Source organism: Scomber japonicus, chromosome 19 (genome assembly GCF_027409825.1).
Source record: "Scomber japonicus isolate fScoJap1 chromosome 19, fScoJap1.pri, whole genome shotgun sequence".
NCBI lineage: Eukaryota > Metazoa > Chordata > Actinopteri > Scombriformes > Scombridae > Scomber > Scomber japonicus.
In genome coordinates, this window is record NC_070596.1 from 8,492,495 (window position 1) to 8,511,017 (window position 18,523).

At 38.1% G+C, this 18,523-nt stretch overlaps 1 protein-coding gene across 1 annotated transcript in view; it reads left to right on the forward strand.

Annotated features, from left to right (window-relative positions):
• igsf9a (immunoglobulin superfamily, member 9a) overlaps positions 1–18,523 on the forward strand; it is a 51,672-nt gene that overhangs the window by 9,422 nt on the left and 23,727 nt on the right. Inside the window, exons 4-7 of the mRNA XM_053340341.1 lie at positions 7,040–7,189; positions 13,376–13,524; positions 14,898–15,009; positions 17,123–17,264. Of these exons, the coding sequence (XP_053196316.1) occupies positions 7,040–7,189; positions 13,376–13,524; positions 14,898–15,009; positions 17,123–17,264 (553 nt within the window). The remainder of the gene's footprint in view (positions 1–7,039; positions 7,190–13,375; positions 13,525–14,897; positions 15,010–17,122; positions 17,265–18,523) is intronic.

Here is an 18,523-nt window from a genome sequence, read left to right on the forward strand (position 1 = left end):
TAGCTTATCACAGGTATATCCATATCAGCTAATAAGTCAGCTGCCAAGAAATACGCAATAGCAATGCAGAAATGATGTAAAAAGGGGCGAACAATGAAAAGATATGTTTGTGGTAATTCACAATCTGTATCACAATTACATACATATACATCATTGTGATACCAGGGAGCTCTTGTAAGTTTATTCCGCAATTGTAAAATATGCTCGATATATATATTGGACGTAATTCTTTAACAATCCTTATCGAGAAAATGTTGTTTATGGTGAAATAAGAACAAAAATAATTTCCAATATATGTCATATGTTATATATAGTGTCAATATTGATGCTACTATCGGTATCTGTATCAGCCAGGGTCTATTTGCAGGAAGTCACTCAATCGTCATTATAAGAATAAGAGCAGTTTAGACATATCTAAGGTCACTGTTTCCTCAATGGAAAGAATGTAAAGGACAACAATATATGTTTCTCAGAGTATAATCACCACCACACCTTGATTACCTTTCAAAGTGGCCTCGGTGGGAGCTACTCTTGTAAAGGAGCTGGATCTCTCTCACTGCATCATCGTCTATTGTGCACTCTCTGCCCACGGCTCTGAGAACAAAGAGAGTCCTAAGGGAAAAAGGATCCTCAATGGACCAAGAATACCTTTGTGTAGACCCTGTTATCCTTTAAAGTTACAAACAATGGGACTAATATGAACAAAAGGAAAGTATGTCTGGGTGGCTCAGATCTTCTCTTTGTCAGAGTCTCTCTCTTTTTCATAGAGCAGCCTGAAGTGAAATTCAACCTCTCAACCTTAAGGCTATTTGAATTTCTGCAGGAGCACCATGTTGTTTTTAAAAAAAAAAGTAGTTTATTTTTTTTTACTAAAGTCCACTTTTAGAAAGAAACTAGCCAAGCAGGCGTGGTGATAACACTTGAAAGAGTAAAATGAATTCTGGTTGGAAGACACAGTAGGAGACTGTTAACTAGCGCTAAGTAATTTATTACTTAGTTTAAGCAACTTGAATATTAGCAGATAGTGGATATAAGCAATTACCATTTCACACAATTATAACTGCTGAAACAATTAGAAGTTCAACCTCTTAAACACTAATGATGCAAGTTTGAGTCAGTTATTACAAACTCATGCTGTGCAGCTAAACATTGTTCAAACAGAGACAACTCGATTTATAAAACTCTAACGGAGATCCAGAAATGCCAAATATGTCAGGCTTAATTACAACATCCATTTTGTAGCTGTGGAGCTGGAGATGTGGGGTTTGTCTCATTCGTCATGGAATTGTAGATGTTCAAATTTCCATTTTTTTTTTCTCTGAGTAATTTAAGGACTTCTCGCCCTTGTTTCCTTCAAAAGCTGATGTTGAAATTCAGTTCTTGACCTTATAAACAGCAGTTGAGGAAAGAGATGGATGAATCAAAAAATGAGACTATGTAAGCTGCAGACCTGAGAATAATAATGTTGTAAGTAAGGTAGATTTAAAGGGTTAGGCTGCAATTGTTCTATGTTTTTTCATCAGAGCCCATGAAAAGACCAAAACCAAACATTTGTTAGTCAGTGTCTCAATACTTTCTGTTTGTCGTACTCAGCTGCAAGCCCATCAGTTCCTTAACAGACAGGTCACAGATATGTGGTTTTATAGTGCGTTCCAGTTGTACTTGGAAGTCAGAATTTCCGAGTTCCCAGTTGAAAATTTCAACTGGAATGCCCCGTAAAGTTGGATCTACCGCACCAGCTCCGCCCAGTTGTAGTAATATGCTATTAGCAGTTTTGTCTTATTTGTGTCTCATTAAACCAGTGGTACACACACCACTGTCCAACTTCTATCTATGGACATGTTGCTATGCTATTTGTATACACCAAATACAGTGACATGTGTTTTTATTAACTGGTATTACCATCATTGGCTAAACTGGCTAAAACTGGTTTTCTGACTTCTAAACTGTAATGACACAAACTCAAGTGTGACGTCATTCCCAACTCCAACTTCTGAGGTAAATGGATTGCAGCGTAATTTCTTAAAACAGCTGATCACTATAGATTCTCACAAATATGACTCAATACATTACTGAAACACAAGTAAATGGCCCATTTGCAAGGGACTATTTTAATCTGTGGATGAATACACAACTGCTGCTCTAGTGAGTATTTCCTGCCGCAGTGTGGTGGAGGTGTAGCATGGAGGAATTACTTATGTCCAGCTTTAGCTACTAAGAAAATACTTGTTAGCAGAATTAATTCACTGTTGGTTTTAGGCTTTTCAGGCAGTTTGTTGATGAGAAGAAAAATATAGAGTATTGGCAGCCTGATCCTTTAAGTCATTACATTAGTCCAATAAAAAAGTCTTCCGTATGAGAGATTCATTGGTAGTCCTGACAGGCAGTAAAGAGCAGTAATCAGTGCATTTAGGTGTTTGTTTGTCTAAGGTTCAGAACCTGCTTTCAGCCGAGCCCAGGCCTTTTTCATTTGAGTGGGACGCCACTCCCTCGTCCAACCTGACCAGGAAATACGATACAGACATTTACATAGCAATAAAGTCAGTGTGAACCTTGGCTGATGAATTATCGTGAGTGGGAGCGGGGCAGACTTTAATTCCAGCCTGGGCTCATAAAAGACAGTAGCCTTTTGTCGCTGACGCCGAAGACGATCCTTCAACATACACTGATGTCACACTTCATTACACTCAATGTCAGCTTCAGAAGAGGCAGGGCAATATACTGGTAGTAAAAACCCTAAAATTTGCCTACCCTTTGGCCAGTGAATTAATACTTGGCAATACTTTTTTTTTTGTATGCGCTCCACTCGATCATAAAGCATCCTGTGTAGGAAAGCACCTTGTTTTAAAAGGACAGGTATGTTAATCACATTGCTCTCCAGTGACAAACAGAAAGCTGCTGTTCTTTACCGATACAAAAGGTTTTGAAAAAGACGCTTTGTCCAATCGGATGCTGGGATCAGGTTTTCTCACAGGTAGTAGGCTGGTGTGAGAGTAACAGGTGCAGCATGGGAAACTAACGCTTTAGAGATGGAGAGCGGTGTGGATTTCGCTTCCTCGGGCCATGGATGTTCTCAGGTGTCTTAACGGTTAGACTTCAGAACCTTACTAGAGTCCAACTGTTGTTTGGCTGTTGTGATTCTCTCTGTCGTTGCTCATTTATTTCCCACTATCCCTCCCTCTTTGCCAACATGAATAAATAAACCTCCTCCATCAATAATCTTTGTGTTTGACCGTCTGTGTAGCTTGACAAAGTGTAAGACGCGTAACATTTTCTTCTTCCTTTCTAAGTGTGTTAAGAGCTAAAAGGGTTTAAAAGTATCTGTGGTAATAGAGCAGTAAAGATCAAAGGATTAGTGTGTGCTCTGTGAACGGGACGGAGAGTCCCTCGGCATCCATGCAGCTCCTGATTTAGTAAATAGAGCTACACGGATACACTCTTCCCATGTAAATTCCATCACAATCAGCAAGAGCAGAGTGTGTTCAGGCGTAGCACGTTACACACAGCTAACATGACTAATACGCACACACACTCACATATATGAGAGTTTGCACAGGGATTACTCATGTTTTACAGCAGTGAGTCGTTCTGCCGCTGGTAGCGACAGAGCTCTCAATTCAAATTTCAAACGATCACATAGTAGAGCTTAATAGGTCAACAAGCAGCGAGGAGTTAAACCTTATCTGCTTCTCTGTGTAGCAGAAACTCGGCTTGCTAAGAGCAAACGACATCCTTTAGAGATGATGTGGGCTTTCTGCCCGTGCATATCACATTCTCAGGGACATAAACGTCCGTGTTGTGCAGAGCGGTATTGAATTTAAATACATTTTCATACAGAGCCCTGTCAAACCCACAAGACACTTTACTGATGATTCACCAAAAGACTTTTTCATCGCTTAAAAAGTTCCTCTCCAAAATGTTACATATCCATTTTTGGATGAAAGGAAATCAATATCTCTGGTACATCCTTCACTCTGAATAACCTGAGAAAACCACACACACACATGCACGCACACACACACACACGCAGGCTTTGGCATACAAAGTGTAAAATAGTTGATTTTGAAATGTGTCATTTTTGAAGGTGGAACTTTTCTTGTTGTTGAAATCACTTGATCTTATCTTTGATTCTCTACAAAGCCTCACGCAAGATAGAGAGAGAGAGAGAGGAGAGGATGCTTTACATAAAGTAGATAATAAAAACCAAAAACCTGCGTATAAAATCAACAAAACCAGACCAGTAAAGCAGTAACAAGATTATAAAACGAACACATTTGATAATCTGCTTTTCTCAACAAAGCACTTTTTTGTCAGAGCGTGCAGATTTTTCATTTCAGAAAGAACCTTGTCATTTGTGGAGAGTTGTATTTCGTCACGCCAACTGAATGGTTTTGTGTTTCTGTCACCTGAGAACGGTTTGAAGGATGAAACCTTGGGTAGTAGGGGGTGCGGTGGCTTGGCTTCGGTTGGAAACAGTGTGTTAAATCGGGCGATTGTGTGTGTGTGTGTGTGTGTGTGTGTGTGTGTGTGTGTGTGTGTGTGTGTGTGTGTGTGTGTGTGTGTGTGTGTGTGTGTGAGAGCGTATCGGTCTGTCACTGTGTGTGTGTGTGTTCGCATGAATTGAGCTGATAGAGGATATTGTTTGGCTTGGACCACTCAAAAAGCTTTCTGTTGACATCATTTAATGGAGTTGGTGAGCAGAGTGGGGGGTGGGGGGGGGGCGGGTGAACAGGGCAGAGGACATTAGGAGGAGGTGGAGGAGGAGGAGTGAGTTTACTCTCCTCTAGTTAGTCTTGTTTGGGGGAAGGGAGGGGGACTTACCTGTTGTATCATTCTCATTCTTAAAACTGCTCCTATTTGGTTATCTGTGGAAAGATTTTTAGTGTAATTGTTTTATTTCATCCCGTTTGCATTCATTTAGAACATTATGCTTGCAGTACACACTGTATGTAAGAACAGCTGAGGGCTAAATGTTGCAGAAAATCAAGCACTGGGGAATTTGTGGTTGTGTTTTTTATGCGTACTACCTTTTAAGAGTGCAGCTACATCTCCTGGGGTCCACAGTAAAACTAATGACCACACAAAATTCACTGATGACAAATAAACAACATGGATAAAAATGTGTGAACACCTTAACATTACATCCACATAACAGCTTCTTCTCCTCTGGTTTTAGAGCTTGGCTGCAGGGATTTTCTCACATTGGGCCACAGGAGAATTGGTGAAGTCAAACACTGATATTTGGTGATAGGTTCTGGCTCAAAGTTATTGAGGTTGAGGTCAGAGCTCCGTGCAGGCCAGTCAAGTTCTCCCTCAGCAAACTGGGAAAAAAGTCTTCATGGAGCTGGCTTTGTGTATTTTGGCGTTGTCGTGTTGAAACAGGAAGGGGTCTTCCCCAAGCTGTTAAAATCACTATTATTAAAATATCAGTGTATGCTGCAGCTTTAAAATGACTCTTAATTGGAAGTAACAGCCCGAGACCAAAATCACAAAAACAATATGCAGACACTATTTGACCTAGAGTGAACAGATACATCTTTGCAAGTGATATTTAAAATTAGATACTACATTTGTAAATTAAAGTAGCTAAAGAAAAGAAAAGAAAATGCAATACTTAACATGGTAGAGTTTCTCATTGAAACTGTTGAGTGGAACTTACATAATAAATTGTTTTCACTCAAATACAAGACTTCTTTTTTTTGTTTGTCCTTGAGGCCAGAAGTTTGAACTGAAAGAAAAGATGGAAATGTTTTATTTACATCAACAATGCAAATCAAAAGTGACCTAATTTAACTCCACTTTTAATTTGTTTGCACACTGAGAACTAAAGCTTGTGTTGGATACACGTACACACGTACACTCTCAGAGCACAAACGCAGAGACATACAGTACAAAAATGATACCTTTTACATGCAGTCAAAACAAACAGTAGAAACTTCTCCTGCGTGTTTCTCTCTTCTCTTACTCTGCTCTACCTCTCTCATCCGGCCTCACACTCAATTTACCTCACATTCAAATCTCCTCGCGATCATGCATTTTTCAGATGGCAGCGGTCGTGGCGTCAGGTCACGCTCTGACTTCATCCCCGCCCTTCCCTTTCCTTTTCATCACGTTCCTGCCTCAGCACAACCTTTCCTATCAGGTTTTAATGCTGACCTATATCACACTGAGCAAGTAAACACGAGAGAGAGAAAAAAAACTGCCAGAGGTTAAAGGGTAGGATTTTGAAAATGACTAATCCCTGAGTGTGTGTTGATGTGTATTTTGCTCTACTTTAACACCCCCCCCCCAATCCCCTCCCCTCTTTTACCCCCTATGGATTTAGTCCCTTTTGGCAGCTTGGAAAAGTAAATAGGGTGTGTTATCGCTGCCAACATACCTAACTCCAACTTCCTGGTTGGTTTTGACTGTCAGGACTGTCCCTCCCTGTCACAGTCATCAGAAATCTCTGTTAATGATTACCATTTCAACACAGACATCCCAGTGGCGCAGGGGCTTCCACGCTGCAGTGTGTTTGCTGTTGACATGTTATTATTTTTCAGATGGTGCAGAGAGAGAACTGTGTGTCCTTACATAATGCTTTCATTGACAGTTTCTCCTCAGCCATGCTGTTCCATGCTGTTAGGTCACAGGACAATTGGCTGTCTGAGAAAGTGTGAAAAGTAGATGGACATAGAAAGAGTGTGGGCTGCAGACTGGAAAAGATAAAGGGTTGATGTTGCTAGCTACGCTGTGGCTCGAGGGAGCCGTCACCTGGCAACCAGGAGATCACATTTCTACACATGTGCGCATGTGTTGCTCGTGTGAGTTCGTGCATGTGTTTGTGTGAGTTGTTTCAGGTGAGGTTTGAGGACATTTTTTTTTTCAGCACAGCAAAGCATCACACTCTGTTCAGGCCTCAGAGATGACAAGTGCAATCAGTATCACATGCTGCCGGCCTATCTCGTACACCCCCCCCCCCCCCCCCACCCCTCCCCTCACACACACACCCCATACATGCTTTCCCTCTCACCTTTTCCCTTGCTTTCTGTTTCTGCAGGGCGGGTGTCTCTGGTACGAATCACCACTCTGAGGCTGGAGGGCCTGCAGCTGGATGACCAGGGCTTGTATGAATGTCGTATCCTCTACTTACTGGATAAACCCACAGATGAGCGCCGAAATGGCACCTGGACCCTGCTTTCTGTAACTGGTGAGGTTTATGGAGGGTTAGTGGTAGTAGGTTTAGGAAGTGTGTGATCATGTATATGTTTACTTCATGTCTTTATGGCTGCCTGTAAAGTAGATTATATTTAGCTTCATTTGGGGGAAAAAAAATCAGGGCTCCAAAATGAGATTAAAACACGATAAATAACGTTTAATCCAGATGATGGCTCTCACCCGGCTCAGTACACAGACTGTGAACTGCACACATTTCACAACATGAAGCAGAGAAAAGCAAGCCTTGAGTGTGCATGTGTATAAGGCTGGGTTTTTTAGTGTACATAAGTCAATAACACAGAGTACTACCAACTATCAACTATAAAAGTTGGTATTTAATGCCTGATCAAATCTATGGTCTTGTTTACTTCTTTGATCAGAGAGATTGTCATTTAACTAACTGTGTTGTTAGAAGTTCTCCTGCAGCTCCTGCTATTTAGATGTTTAACACACGATAAGAAAAAGTCAAATCTTTCAATTAAATACAGTACAGCTGTAATTTATGAAGTCCAAAATATTAATGATTAGGCCTTTAAAGTTGTTATCATGCAATGTTTCACTTTGGTGGCCTCCAGAGGCAGCAACAGATGATCTTTAATCTTTAATTAATGAAATATCTTCTTATCCACATATATTTCTTACATGTTGGTAGAAATGGTGATGATTTAGGAAAATAAATGTTTTGGTAAAAAGTCATGTTTTATGAGTCCAACTTTTGCTCTATGCTCTTTAGGAACACGTTTTTTTCAAGTTCCTGTACAATCACACTCTGGCCAAATAATGTAAATCTGTGGGATCTCAGTACATGCTGATGTTCTGTCAGTTAGCAGTTTAAACATGCTTTTAACAATGAATCTCCTGCACATTGTGTCTTTTACACTTTTATCAATGTTTTAAACACAATTTCTTCTTAAACATTAAAAATATTATCATACAAACACTTCTTTAAACTTTTACAGTTAAGTAAAGTTTTGCTTAAACAACCTTCTTAAAAACTTCCTTTTTAAAACCTTCCAGAGAGATGAGGTAATCTAAATAACTTGTGACTTTCTTCACGCGGGGTTCGGAAAGAGTCATCTCTGACTGGAGTTATTGTCATATTTATTGATGTGTTTAAATAATAGATCTAAATATGAAATGTGCATCATTATTTTTGTGCTTTGAAGTTTATCTGTATTTTAGAAAACCTTTGCTACGACTCTACGCACAAACGCACACAACAAAGTATCGGCGCACGCTGCAGATCAAAGGGAGGGGAGACAGTTTCACAGAGCTGGTCTGTGTGAGCGTCAGGTTAGAGATGAGAATTATAATAGATTATGACTGTGTACTTGAGGCCTTGAATTTAACTTCACCGACATGCCCTGCAGGTATGTTTTTCATATCCTGTTGTTTGCATTCTGCCTCAGATGTGTGAGATTGTCAGTGGCCTTCACAAACTGGCAATGCAGAGCTGGAAGAGCACTGCTTCTAAATATCTCTCTATAAAAAGCAAGAAATCTCTGTCTGTCTGTATCTATGTGTGTCTTTTGCTTATCTTTTGAAGCATTCATCTGATCGACACTTGGCAGGGTGCATTGCTTGGGCAAAAGGGGAGTGCTGTGTCGAATTTGGTGCAATTTGTACACGTTATGCATTTAATATTAATAAGCTTTCAACACACCAGCGATCAGTGAGGCGCTCCGATCCGTACAGGGCGGAGTTTCAGGGCTCTGCCGACTGACTCCTGCATGTCAGGGAGACATCAGAGACGAGGTGTGACATGAGTCAGGAAAAAAAAGTGCTGTAAAGAGAGAAAAGTAGACAGGGAAAATCAATAATGGACATGAAATCTGACATAGCAGATCAGCAGTGAGCTACTACACGGGAGGCGTTCAGGTACATGGAAGAACATAGGTCAGCCATGGTTTGGAAACGCTCTGAGCCCAATACACAATGGCTGTAGTTACGTGTGTAACACAAAGGAAATATAGTTCAAAATCAGTTCCTCTCATATGCACCGAGACCTGACAATTGTATAGCACCATTACAGACAAAGCCCAAATCTTTGGAGCAAACATACCCACTCAAATCTGAAATGAGGGCACAGGAATTATATAAGAGCCCAATAAGAGCCCAATCCACTTTATTTTAAGATGCACATTATCTTATTTTTTAAAATGCAGCCTTTATTTTACTTGAAATGTATTTACTGTTTGTGTTTAGTATTTACTTGGTATTAGAGTACTAGTTATGTAACCTGTGTATAAAAGAATCTTAGTTTCCTTTATATTGTCGGTGTATATTCTCATTTCATGCCTCACATCAATAGGTATTCATTTTCTATGTGCTGAAGTAGCAGCCAGAAGCCAAGCACTCGGTCAGTTCTGAATAGGCTAGTATTGAACAGGCAGTGCACTACTGTAACTAACTAAGCAAGGACAAAGTTTAAGACACTGAAGCTCTATTGTTGAGCTTGTATGACTTCCTGCTTACATAAGATGTCTTGTTTTCAATAGGCAATGCCCTTCATTTAACTGGAAAGCAAGAAATCTTTGTCAGTCTGCATGTGTGTCTTTTGAATATCACATGAACCGAAGTGTATTGCTGGGGACTCAAGGAAGCACAGCATCCAATTTGGAAATGAATAACAAGAATTTAGCCATCTCGCCTGTCTACAGACAATACAACTAACATCTTAATTTGTAATTCATAAAAGAAAAATGTACTCCCTGTATTCTCATGAAGATAAAAACATTGAATTAATATTCAAACTCAAATAGTACGAGTTCCGAGAGAAGGTAATATAATGATGAAGTGTTTTTTTTAACTCGTTGTATTAAAATTTCAAATAAAGGCAAAATATAAAATTACACATACTGAAATGACCTCCTACACTCTCAAAACCAAGAAAGAAAAGAACCTTGGTGCTTGAAGAAACAAGCAGACAAACCACAAAACTGTACATCTGATACATTTAGAAATATTTAAAAGGCATTTCAGTCACACTGTACACCATTCACCATACATAATATATAAATACAGTGAGGTATAATCATATAATCCAAGGCCAAAACATATATATCTGTATCATGTATCAAGATGACATCTGCCACAGCCTACATCTCTACATCTTAGAAAGTCAGACCTTTTGTAAAATGAGAACAATGAATCATTTTGTAACATATGAACTCACTATTTGACATAGATAGAATATATATACTCACTATTTTAAAGCTTACTTCAAGGCTCTGCAGTTTCCCCTTCAAGATCACTCTCCCATAGGCTTCTTACAAAGTCTCGAGGAGCTAAATGTAGTGAGTGATTCTCACCATAAAGATAAGACAACATGCCTTTCAACTTAAGGACAGGTATGAGAAAGCTATCCAAAGGCGTATTCTCAGACCAGTAAGGAAACTGAGAAGATTTATTGCTGACAGAACTTCAAACTTGTAGATATCTAAAGAAGTTGATGTTTAGGGAGACTATAGTTCTTTGATCAGTGCTGGAAAGACGCAAAGGGATTATCAAAGCAGAGGTCATTGAATGCTTAGATTAGCCAAGATTGAGTCATATTTGAAATGCACTGTCAGTCAAGGACAAAGGAAAGGCATGATTTGCTGTTAATGGACTCAGAGAATGAAAATGTTTGAAAACCATAGTAGTGTCTGAATTGGTTCTAGATATTCATAGAGGTTTTGACTATTATATTATTCTATAAGGAGACGAAGGGAGTAGAGCAGAGCTGCAAGTGATACTGGCTCAGAAGACATGGATACTATCACAAGCCATGAAGGGTGGAAGCTCAGTGTTTCATGTTGTAACCAATGTTGTAAAGTTTCAAGATTGGCAAACCACCAATATTAATTAATCAATCAATCAAACTTTATTTATAAAGCACTTTTCATACAGACAAGTTCAAAGTGCTTCACAGTTAGTTGATTGACAAGCTGATTATAAGACAGAATAAGTCGCAAAATAAAAAATAAAAATATATTTTTAAAAAAGGAATGAAAATAAAGAACAAATTAAAGACACAAATCAAGACCAATGCCCACAAACGAAAATAAAAATGATAAAATGTTTAAAAATGTAAATAAAATAAGAAACTAAATAATTAAATAGATAGAAATATATATTTTTTAAAATGAGCTAAAATAAGCGAGAACAAGAGAAAAGGTTTATTAAAAGTTAGAGTAGAAAAACTAGGTTAAAATAAATTATTAAGACAAAAGAAAAGTAAAAATGAAAGATGAAGTTTAATAAAAGCTGGACTAAAGCTAGGTTAAGAAAGAGATTAAAAGACAAAATAAATAACATAAAATTGATAAGTAGATAAAACTATAGAACGATAATAATAAAATAGTTTAAAATAAAGTAGACAAAATAAAAGATAAAAAAATGTAAACATCAAAAAGAAACACAATAAAATAAAATGAAATAAAAAGACTATAAACTATTAAATTATTAATCAAAAGCTGCAACAGTAGCAGTTTCTATCACTAGATCTAAAGCATGGTGGCTAAGCTGAAAATGACAATAAAAGAAGTGTGGGTAGCTATAACAAGTGTCCATTCAAGAGATCCTATTTGAGAGGACCAGACTCTCTGGCTAGTTGCAGAATCTGGTTTCAGGGCTTAAAGTAGTGACCTCTGACAGTAAATGGAATGAATGAGGTGGTTCGCCATCTTTTGGTTGTGTGTGTGTGTGTGTGTGTGTGTGTGTGTGTGTGTGTGTGTGTGTGTGTGTGTAGGGAGCAATGGGTGTTATTGAGTATGGGCTTGTCCCCCAGGCTGTGTAAGTATTGCAAAAACTGGACCATAAAATTAATGATACGAGGACCCTAAGTGCCATCAAGATGTGGCCGTCCAGCTGCTTGAGTTGGGTAATCAGCTGTCAGAGGACGCATGTTAAAGCTCTGTGGGGTTAGGGTTAGGGTAAGTGTGTAGTGTGGAGGGTGACGATTACATTTTCCCCAAAGATGGCAAGTTTAAGCAATTCCATCATGTAATGTAACTGTAGCATCTTCCTCCTTTAGGATGTAAGGCAGGATCAGGTTGTGGTTACCTGATCTCTGTCTTGACCAAAGTATTATTTACCCCAGTGTAGAAGTTGTCCAATGAACGGAAAACAGTAAATTTAGCTGGGACTGTGTTAAAAACTGGTACATTTAAATCATGTGTTCTCAGAGGATGGGGAGACATGTCCTATCTCTTTGACATGGTGGAAGTCGCCCCAAAAAATGTTGAAGTTGCAAATGGTTTAGTATATGTTTGAGGATGTTTGTGAACATTAAAAGAAAAGTCTGTTTGTATGCTCTCTCTGAGATCTGAAACTTAAAGTGGCAGCAAAATGTTCACGTTAGCAGATTCAACGGGCCGCGTATACAACTGACATTTTCACTTTGGTATGTAAAATAATGACGGAACTCGATGCCAGTAAAACTGCACGAAGCCTGATGTTGTTGAACCAAGGCGAGTGGCTGTCACGCTGTATACAAACTGATAAAGAAAAAGGGAGGAGAGAGACAAAAGATGTATTGTCTGCAAGTCCAGCTTTTCTCTTTGCTGTTTTTCTCTTATTGCTGCTGCTTGGAGACAGTGTGGATCTTGTTATAGATTTGTCTCTTGCTGTAGACACAGAATTGTCCATATCAGACATTATTGATTTTTTTGTGAGAAATAGATGGATTTTGGTATTATGTGTTATTTTTTATATATAATCTTAAACTGTATATCTTAGATTTTAGGTGGTTTTCCTAATATGCAGATGAATATGCTGTATGTTTTTAGTCTAAACACGCTGTAGATGTGGATACATTTTTAATGAACAATTGCAGCTTGCACTATTGTCAGAGAAATGCATTGTGTTTCCTGTAATTGCTTTACACATTACTTTGTTCTTTTAGCATCCACAGTACAGTATTCTCAATACAGCTCTGATACGGAGTACAGAGAGTGAAGAGTTAACAGTGAGGCTGTTATTGATCAGATATGGATAAAAACAGTCATTTTAAATTACATGCACACATCATTTCCTGTGAATCCTTCATGCATGCACAAGTAGGCTAGATGAATCTAGGGCGGGAATAGCGTATTCCGTGACTAACAATAATATTACACTACAAAAAGATAATTATTACATAACTAAAATACAATGGATGGCTATTTCTGAAAAATCTTAATGTTTTGTTCTATAGCTCCACCCACCTTTACCCATTGGCCACCTCCCGTGGTGGAGGGTCTTGTTGGAAATCACCTCTCTCTTGCCTGCGTCGCTAATGGCAACCCTACTCCGACCATTACCTGGTTAAAGGACGGCAGCATGATTGAAAGAAAACATTATCAGGTATGTGTGGAGTTAAATGTTAAAATACTTGTTTGATTTATAATGACCATATTCAGACTTTCTTCAGTACCAGATGCTTTTTGTCTGCACAGTGCAAACACAAACTACTAGAGGGTAAAACAACATGATTTTTGATGGTGAAAATGTAACAGAAACTAATCTAATAGACTGTTGGCTAAAAACATGGAGATGTACTCAGGTTTAAGTTCAGTTCTCAGACAGGGTGAAGTTTGATTGATGTTCCACAGGTATTTCTTCTACTTTATAATCTATTATTGAAGTTTGGCACATTGAAGATATGATAGACACATTCTCAGAAGTCAGGGACCATCTCAAAAGTGCATTCAAAACAGGCCAAGGGAACTTTTCAGATTTTTGACATAGGATTCTCATTTTTTTTATAGATGCTTTAAACCAACTTTATTTTCATCTGGACCTCCTCACACTGCATGTACATGTGCAACATAGACCAGTGACCTATTATGGCCTGTTTTTCTTATTTTTAATTATACATACTTAAGACCAACTTTAATATCATCTATGCTTTCGCCCATTATACGTATATACAACCTGTAATTTTTGAGGAAAATCCTGCAATCTGACCCAATGTGATTCTCACTTAAAATGTTTTATTATTTGATTAATCAAAGGAAAACATCTTATTTTCTTTGTAGATAGACTGGTGTTTTTATGTATGCAGAGTATGAACAGCAATAGAAAACATTTGAATGCAGAAAATAAAGCAGCCTAGATAATAAACCCTTTTCACAGAATACATTTTGAAATTGTCAAAGTAGGAAAAAGCACAGGTGGAATGAATAACACAACAATGATAAGCAAGCAGGCTGTGGTATTGTGCATGCTCACTCACTGACATTGTTTATTGGGATTCCTAATAGAATGGAGCCAATGCTGATGTTATTATTTACAGCTGTGTTTTTCCTGCTTTGACAAGTTAAAATATGTGGGTCTACTTCTAGAAGTCACACCCACTTCTGGTTTAAAATCGAAAACACATACAAATACAGACATTTTTGTGACATTAACAGATAAAAATACAGATAGCAGCTTTGTGTTATCACATCTATCTATTTCCTCTATGTATTTGTATGTTTTTTTAGTTTAAAATGCTGATTGTACTAGGAATAAGACAATTCTTGGTTGGCATAAGCATCTTAAAGCGCCATCCAAAGTTCATCGTCTCAAACTGAGGAAGTGAAGGATGACATCTGTTTGTCATATCGATGTGTTTTTGTTTATCTGTGTATCTCTTGTATGAATGTGTGTTTCTCTCAATCAATCAAAGTATGTATCTATACGTACTGTTTGCACTCATCTACCTGTCTGTTTATCTACCATATCGTATTTACCAGGAGGGAGCCTTATCTTTGCGGGCAGTGAGCATGCAGTCGGCAGGACAGTACACCTGCCACGCCTCCAACTCAGAGGGAAACGTGACTCGCGTGACAAAAGTGGAGATCAAAGGTCAGTTGTTGCCTGACGACCTGTCTGTCTATCTGTTCGCCTGCCAATTTGTCCAATGGTTCTGATGTCTGTGTGCCTGACTGGCTGTGAGCCACCGTGATTTACATTTTGGTTTCTCCTTCTTGCATCATATGACAGAGTGGTAATAGAAACTCAAATTGAACGCAACTCTTATTCTATGCCTGTGTAGATAATATTCATGTCATGATTGAGACATGATATCATCTGATATCTTGAGGCATGGTTTTATCGTGATAAAACTTAAATATGTGTTTTACTCAATTTCAAGGTTGTATTATACAGATGTGACAGTTATCTTGTCAACTGAGAAAAAATGAGTAAATGTTTCTTGTTTGGTTGTCAAATTCCCATTGTTAATCATTTTTCTTTTGAGGAACGTGAGCAAGAAAAGCATATTGTGATTTTCATTATTTTGAAGTTCTTATACACGCATGACAGATTCACTGTTCTCAGGTTACAGATTTACACATTTACAGTCCAGTTTAAAGACAAATACATGTAGAATATGCAAATACTGTATGCAGCTGCATATCATTGGATTACACCAACACACCACTGCATAATACGTTGTGGAATTTATTTTTAAATTCTCCCTGTACTCCTACTCCTACTCCTACTGCTGATTTTTCTCTGGAGAACCAGCACTTTTATGGAGTGTGGTGCATGGGGAAATATTTTGTTTTTGACACAATGTCTTCTTGAGGTTTCACTTCATTTTTGGGATCTCACAATTGCATGTGATGATATTTTGAATAACTGCGTTTGAGTAATAATCATCAGTAGCACGTAACCGCACTAATACTGTTCAGATCTAAGTCACATTATCTAAGCTTTGGCTGCGTTTTTCAACAGCATTGCCACATGGATGGATTACAGTAGCCTAATAGCTGATCTGGATGAAGTCAATCTAAAAAGCCCAAAGTAACCTCTAAACTGTCACTCATGCATATATCCATCCAGCATTTAGGAGTTACAAACTTGATCTGTAATGACTGCTGTAGAGATCATGTGGTTATTTATACATGAGAAATGTGGTGTGTCAAGCCTCTTTTATTAGCTCTTTGCGTGTCTAAGGTTTGCACTGCAGAGGGAAGAGATACATGTGACATTGAAGCACTCTACTTTAGCTGTATGTGATATGTGATAATTACATTATGGTACATTTGACGGCACAGAGGTATTGTTATATATGAACAATGAAAGACGTTTTCTTTGTTTTAATGATTCCTCCTGGTTATACTGACTCCACTTCAGATGTACTATCATTATCAGTGATAAGGGTCAAAATCCACAGTATGCAAAAATACACTTATAAGTTGACATAAAGCTTACATGAGACTTCAGCAGTCTGAGTTAGTCATAGCAAGTGGATATCTGCCACATTTACAGTCTTTTTAGCTTCAAATTCCCTCTTTATGTTTCCTCAGACAGTGTGTCCCTGTTGAGCTATGATGGAAGTATAATAACAAAAGGAGGCATGTGGCACTAAAGAGACTGTAATGTTAAAAAATTCCTATACTTTATCACTTGGTAACATCCACTTTTACTTATTTGGACGACTGAAGCTTCATTTTAGCTTCATTGCATTTACATTTAATACATTTTTGCACTGAAGGAAGACTGTGGATTTTAGTCTCCATCACTTACATTGTAAGCACATGATGAAGAGGGTCTTCTAATGGTCAGTATGTACAGGAGAAATGATTATGGCAAGAAAAACCTATTTCAATACTCAGTGGGCGAGTATTGTTTTAAGACAGGCTTTAAAAAGTTGTGAACCCATCCTTTAAATGACCCTATAGTAGCCTACTTGAATCTTAAGCAGCCATGGAGACACATGTTTGCATATAATTACTTATTTGATTATAAATTATATTGCAAAACATGGAACTAAAGCAGACTTCAGTGTGGATGATGCCAAGGTAACAATTACAACAAATGTAGCTAAGGTGATATATAATGAAATCAAAGAAACCAAATTGCAATCTTCTGTTTCTTACTGTATGCGTTGATAAATGGGATAATAATAGTATAATGATATTAACTGGCAACAGATAAATGAATAATGTCAGTGTGACCTCCCTCTCTCTAGGTCCGCCTGTCATCATCATTCCTCCCAAAAGCACCTCTCTCAACATGTCCCAGAAAGCCCTTCTCCAGTGCCAGGCTGTGGCTAACCCCCCCAACATGACCTACGTGTGGCAGAGAGGTGGAGAAAATGTCTATCACATAGAGTGAGTGTGATCATTACTCTTTGTCCCTGAGCGTACCAGTCCACTTCTCTCTTTGATGTTTTATGTAGAGCGTATGAGCAGGTGGAGAGCAATTCTACCTTTTGTGGCTTTCATCTTTTTTAAATTCTAAAGGTTCTAGGTTTTTGGGTTGTTACATCTTATTTAATTTTAAATTTGTTTCTATGGTGCTTTTCATGAAAGACTGCGAAAGAAAGTGTTTCACGAAAGCCCCAAAAAAATCAACAAGAAGGGATAAAACACAATAATGGGAATGTGAAATAAACAAGTGACAATAATCAAGATCAGTTAGATGAACAATACTTTTTATATTTTAAAAATGCAGTTTAAAATGAATATTGATCCAATTCTGTTGTGCTTAAATCCTCTATTTACAGGCAGGGTTTACTTAAAGTGAGACGTATGGCAACTAAATCTGCTTCATTATATCAAAAAATCTTCTTTGTCAATACACAATAAAATCCATTCCTTCATACCTCTTAGTTATGGTCCATAGAGCTACAGTACATGAACGCCATTACCAGTGAACCAGAGACATCTATAAGCCTGTCTGACATGTACTCTGGTCCACTGAATGATAACAAGTGTTGAATTTTCTTGTTAAACTCACACAGGGAATGAGTATCGACAGGTGTAGTACCTGCTTTACTTCAGGTCTGGCACATGTGTCAAGGTCAAGTGTTGGAGAAGCTTGTTCTGAGTTAAGTGGACAACCACATGAGAACATCACATGCTCTCATTAAATTTACAGTCATTTGAGTGCAAAACCATCCATTTTATATGTTGCTATTACTCAATGATTTAAGAAACACTCAACACCCCCTGCCTCTCAGGTATGAGAGCTATAAGTTCAATTTCTTTTGAGCCTCTTCACACTGAATTTTGTGCATGGTGAAAGTCTCTTCATGCATGATTCTTTTTTGCCTCCCAAATGTGAGTTTGCTAACTGTCTTGAGCTTGGACTAAAATAGCAACACTTATCTAGTGACTGTAAATCTTGATAATACTACAGTGACGCTACAGCAGTGTTAAAAGAAAATCTCCTTTCCTTGGAGAAATACATATCACTGCATATGTTTTTGTTATTCACAAAGACAATGGTGCCCCCTGGGAGGATCTCTGATGATTCCTGCTTTAGTTACGGTAGTATGAAGAAGGAAAACAACAGCATAATTAATTGGACTAGATCATGATTTATTTATCTTAACATTGGCTGCATAAAATGCTGTCACTGACCGGTG